Below are 5966 nucleotides of genomic sequence, written 5' to 3'. Positions count from 1 at the left end.
GTCGTCCATGTTGGATTTCAGAGAGTTCTGGACTGCTGTGGTGCTGCGGGTCCAACCTCTGATGATGCCCGTCTGCACAGAGGACCCTGAAATCCTCAGGATGGGGACGCACTGAGGATATTTATATAAAATTGTAGGTTGCAAAGTTGTTTATGACGATGTAGAGAGGAAAATGTTTGTGTTTTCATTGTATCTTAATTTATAAATTGCACATATTTTAATGAATATATTTTATTATATGAATTTTGAGGTTGCAGGGTTGTCTATATGAATATGTAGGCAGAAAAACAAGTATTCTTATTGTATTTTGTTTTATAAATTGTTTACTGTAGAGGAACAGCTCCTCACCCACTCAGCTCCTTCAGACTAGCCAGCAGCAATTAGCAAACATCTGGTGGATCTGCTGATCTCATTAAAGGAGCCACGTCTCAGAGCAACGCTGGTAAAATGTTGTTAAAATGTTTAGAGTCACTTTGTAATAACTTCCTGAAGGCAGAACTTCAGAAAGAACAAGTGTTTCTTAAAGAGACAGAGCCCCAATTTCAAGGCAATAAATTACAAATTTCTTTTAAGTCATATTTCAAAAACATGGCATTTTTATTACAACCGAAGGCAACAGTTACTTGATTGTGCTATGACACTGTGCCTGGAAAACACATAATCCTGCCCCTGTAAGAGCCGCCTCGTTAGGATTGGCTCGTCTCTCTTTGCAGTGGAGAATGGTTGTTTACAGCACAGATAATTTCCAGTAAGCTTCATAGTGTCAAACTGGTGCATTACATACGTCACAGGGAAATGTTAGCGATTGGGTAAAATGTAAAACCTTCACATTGCTCCCTGCACCTCAATAAAAGGCAAAGACCGTCGTTTCGTTTTGTTGGGTTTTCTCTTCAACTTTAAATCTCTATATTTTTGGCTTGCTTGAGCTGCAAATATATTTTGATTGTGTCATAAATAAGTCTACTTATTTAAATCTGTCTTACGAGTATTCACTAATGCATCTCACAGAGGCATATTAAAAACAAACATCAATGGCCTTCAGATTTTTCCATCATTGTTTCAAAAAAACAACCAAAGATGGAAAATGTGCCACTAACGCGACCCTGAGTTACATTTCTCTAACCATTCGAAACTTTAAGATGTAGACCTCACCACTGACTCTTCTTCTCTGCTCCAGTTAAAACCCTCTGCAGTCACTGTTACATGACCCAGCAAAAACCACAGAAACAACATGGAAATAACCATCATCAATAAATGATATCAGCCGATAACGATGCAGCTTTCAGCTTCTATGCACCATAAATCTGGAACAAACTTCCAGAAAACTGCAGAACAACAGAAACACTGAGTTCCTTTAAACCCAGACTAAAACCGGCTGGTCAGAGTTGCTTTTGAACCATAATAAATGAAACAATGACCAAAATACTTGATGATTAGCAATGATTCTGATGACGACACTCATCAAAATGTAATGTTTGTTACTGGTTTCTTGAATAGTGACTATGATGTTTTTATGACTTATTATTATGATATAAAGCACTTTGAACTGCCTTGTTGCTGAACAGTGCTGTACAAATAAACCTGATCGACTGATTGATCATAGCGTCTAATGTCTGTGTGTACACTATTAACTAATAGTGTACACACATAAGGCATCAGCTTATGTAAAGAATGAGTGCAATGACACTAAAACTGATAAGTTACTTTCTTGTTCCTACATCCTGAGTGTGAGCATCTTAAACCACTCAGAAGTTAAAGATAGAGGTCAAAAGTGTTGGTTTTTTTGTAGTGAGGGACCTGAAAAAACAGAGAGAAGACAGGAAGAAGCATCTGTGGTGGCCGCGGTTAAAGACGCAGCAGCTGCTTCACAGCCTGCAGCTTCAGCCAGGCCAGCCCAGATTCAATGTTTCAAAGAATCGTTTTCAGAACATTTCGGTTAATTATTCAGATGCATACTCTACCAGAACCTTAAAGAAATGCTGGAATGCCAACAAGGTCAATCTCGCTTTTCCAGGAAGAGTTTCAGCAGCCTGCCTTCATCAATGTTCACAGATATTTATACATCCCAGTGAGAGAAACTGATGTTCTGTTTACTGTAGATTCAAATTCAGAGTTTGCTCTAAAGAAAGGCTTTTTGATATGTTTCCGTGTTTGTTGGTTTTGTTTTTGACTTGCAAATGCGACAGAGAGAATGTGCTGTATGGATCCAGGGCCTGAAAGACGGAGCCGCGTTTGAGGCTGGCAGGCAGGTGAGTCCTGCAGGTGAGGTTCGCTTCAGGCTCAGGTGAGGAGGCTGCGCCATGTCAGTGCACAAACTTAAGATATTTATTCTAACATGATCAGGAGTGCTGAGGTTAGGACGCGCTGGGTTTCGATTGGTTTATTTCCGTTTGAAAAGTGTCAGTATAACTGTGACTGCTAAATACATGAGTGGAACTATCACAGTTTATTTACAGTTTCTGTTTACTGTCAGGCTTCCTGCTTTGTGTAGAAGAACTTTCTTTGGTTTCCATTTAAAACTGGCCAATGTGGAACAACTTTTACAAAACATAACAACCAAACCTGCAGCCTCAGATAAGCATCTACAGACTAACTCAGTCAGAACCTGACTTGCTGTAGAGTTACTGTTCAAATCTATCACTGAAGAGGAAATGATCTGTTGTTTCTGTTCTGCACGGCCGGGTGAAACGTAGCTGACCCAGAGGAATCAGTGATGACCAACAACTCCACCAACACCTGTAATCCGGTCAAGGAATCATCTCTTCATGGATTCATATTCTTCTACAGTTTGGTGTTTGTGGTGAGTCTCAAACTGAAGAGTTGCCAGTCCCCGTTTCATGCTTTTCCTTTAAAAATCTGACTACAGTTACAGTTTTCTTCAGTCAAATCACTTTCAATATTAGCAAAACAGTAAGTGCATTTCTCTAAACAATTTGTACAAAACCCCTCGGATCACCTGCAAAAGACGGCCTCGTTTTCTAAATGCTTAGTTCACCTTTGAAAAGTAAATATCTGAGTCAGGGAACACAGCAGTGCCTCAGAACGACGAGTCCTTTTCATTGTGTAAAACTGATTGGTCACGTTGTAAACATAGCAGTGTACTCTGTTGTAAACTATGGCTAAAGTTTTGATGACAAGTATTGCAAATTGCAATTGTGAGAAATCAATAGCAAGAGATTGGACAAGATTCACATTTATGCTTTTACTGTAATTTGTTGGCAGACCATGCCGTTGTGATTCAGAAAGGAAAAGACTGCAGAGAACAAAAAGCAAAAAACAAAAAACAAAAGTAGGACTGGGAACCTAAGACAAATCCTTCAGTGCGGTTAGGGGACAAAGAGTAGGGTGAGAGGAACTCCATCATCATCTTGTTGAGTGTTTCATTGCCTGATGATGTTGGAGCGATGGAAACTGACATCATGTCTTCAGACTCTTCCTCTGTTTTGACTCCTGACTCCTCTTCCTCGCTCTGGTTGTTCATGCTGCCCAATCTTCGCCCTGTAACATTGTGTTGTACTCTGGCTATATTACATACATGCCAGTTGATGGTTCATTAGATGCAGCTTTGAGCTGTTCTAGCAAACTGGTTGATCTCGTGCTTCACATGTTCACCTTTGTTGGAGAAAGTCAGGATTCTCCTGTGAGCGATTTATCAATTCAGGACAGAGTTTTAGAAACAAAGTCTAATGGTAATGCATAGAAATATTTTTGACTTAAAAAAGGTGAACCAGAAAGAATCTATGGGTTTCAATGCTAACATCAAATGTATCAGTTGAATTTGGTACTCCAATGTTAATCTATTTAAATACAGCAAATATGATCAAACCATGTAATCAGCAGATCTTCAAACGAAGCAGCTCAAATCACATTAAAGCAACACAATGAAACAATATCTAAATTGTTCTATCTGAATGGATTTATCTCTGCCCAGACTGAAGACCTCTCTTACTGCTAAACTACAGTAAACAGACCCATCAGCAGGAAAAATAATTCATCCAGAGCCTTGGTCTGATCTCCAGATGTTCCCTCTGCAGGTGGGTTTGATCCTGAACAGCTACACCTTGTGGTTCCACCTTTGCCGCGCTCAGAAGAAAGTCCCTAAGAGCTGGATGATCTACCTGAAGAACCTGACGGCAGCCGACTTCCTGCTCTGCCTCGGACTTCCTCTCCGCATCGCTGACTATGCAGGCACGTCCGACAACGTTCACGTGTTCTACTGCACCTATGGAGCCCCCATCTTCTACATCAACATGTACATCAGTATCCTACTTATGGGCTACATCGCTGTCAACAGGTACAACAACTTTTATGAATATTCTAAATAAAACCTGTACAAATGTCTAACTAAAAAGTTCTGGACCAAGCTTCCCGTCAAACCCAGAAGGTCTCTTTATGGTAGATCTGTGTAAGAGAAGGTCTTGCTGACAGTGAAAAAGCTCAGATACAGGCGGAGCAGATCAGGATATGGGGAACTCTGGTCAAACATTCAAAACCACAACAAACCAGGTTTCTATTCTTGACTCTTGGATTGGAATGTGCACCTTGTGTGGAGTTAGCCTATTCTCCAACAGCAGGAGCTGAAGTTCATCAAACTCTTATGAGTTGAGGTTGGATGGACTTGAGCAGCAGTTGCAGTGACATTGTTGCTGCTGTGGTGATGCTAACCTTAAAGGTTTAAGATGGTAATTCATCTGTTGACCTTTGCCTGAAAGTCTGAGGTCATGAAGGACAGGCACCCTACAGTTTCAGTCAGCAGCAGCTAGTTCCTTGGAAAGGTAAAAAAAAAAATAGATTCCAGAAATTTACAAGAATTGCATGTGATCTGAGGATGATATAGTGTCTCAGTTGTTAGCACTGTTGCTTTGCAGCAAGAAGTTCCTGGATTTAAATCACAGGAATCTGTCATGAATTGTGTAGTTTGTGGTGAGGATGAACACAGTGGACCCAGATTGTTGATGAAAAATTATGGTTTTAATGATGAATAATGAAGTTCCCAAAGTACAGGCAGCACAGGAGAGCAATAAGGCAAAGAGCACAGACACTGGCAGCAACTGGAAAGGCACAACACAGGAACTAGGCCAGGGAGCAGATGGGGTTAAATACACAGGGGAGTAATCAGGGTAACAAGGAACAGCTGGGAACAATCAATGGCTAGACACGACAACACAGGGACTAAATTAACAAAAAACACAGAAACCTAAATCCTCACGTAATCCTTTTTCCATGGAGTTTGCATTTTCCCCCTGTGCAAGTTTAAATTCTCCATAGGTACTCCAACTTTCTCCTATGGTCCCAACACACCTGTGTCAGGTCTTTAAATTGCCTTTAGGTTAGAGTGTGTGCATGTTTGTTTGTCCTGTAATGAACTGGTGACCTTTTAAGGGGGTTCCTGCCTCTCATCTCCAATGAGAGGCAGAGGTGCATATCTTCACCTCTGAAGATATGCACCAAGACTGCTGCTACCCTGCAGGATTAGGCAGGCGGTGGGATGGGATATGTTGTTGCGCAACACCCCCCCCTTCTCTCTCTCTACTTCCCCTTCTGAGAGGAGGGAGATGTTGCTCCCAGCTCTCCGTCTAACGGGTCAGAGAAGCCTCTAACTCTGGAGTATTACTACAGATGAGAATATAGAGGACATTCTGTTTAAGCTGGGCGCGAGAAAAACTAGCCTGGTTTCTAACGACCTATGCCTCCAGATGTCCCACCCTTTTTCACCCTGTGAACTAGCCAGATCGAGCAGCCCGCAATCAGCTAGTTCCACAGAGTACACCTGTTAACGGTCGCTCTTTCTCTTTATTACAATTTGCACTTGTTATTGAACCAGGTTGGTTTTAGTGACTCGGGCGAGTCCCAAGGGTGTTGTTTTGGCTAAAAGCAACCTATAAAATATTTTCCACTTTCTCCTCCCAGAATCAAACTTCATAGCTATTTTACAACCATCAAAGAACTTTAAGGTGACTCATTAA

General features: G+C 41.2%; 1 protein-coding gene across 2 annotated transcripts in view; it reads left to right on the top strand.

Moving 5' to 3' along the window:
- Positions 1-1520: 1520 nt before the first annotated feature.
- Positions 1521-5966, top strand: part of LOC103153001 (P2Y purinoceptor 14-like) — a 7965-nt gene continuing 3519 nt past the window's right edge. The window contains exons 1-3 of one of the 2 annotated variants that reach the window (XM_016661625.1): positions 1521-2249; positions 2694-2800; positions 4035-4294. In XM_016661625.1, the coding sequence (XP_016517111.1) occupies positions 2714-2800; positions 4035-4294 (347 nt within the window). In that variant the 5' untranslated portion in view covers positions 1521-2249; positions 2694-2713. Of the gene's footprint in view, positions 2285-2693; positions 2801-4034; positions 4295-5966 lie in introns of both variants that reach the window. The other variant, XM_016661624.1, reaches the window with a different exon arrangement.

Source organism: Poecilia formosa, unplaced genomic scaffold (genome assembly GCF_000485575.1).
Source record: "Poecilia formosa unplaced genomic scaffold, Poecilia_formosa-5.1.2 Scaffold337, whole genome shotgun sequence".
NCBI classification, from domain to species: Eukaryota; Metazoa; Chordata; class Actinopteri; order Cyprinodontiformes; family Poeciliidae; genus Poecilia; species Poecilia formosa.
This window is presented reverse-complemented; position numbering and strand designations above follow the sequence as displayed.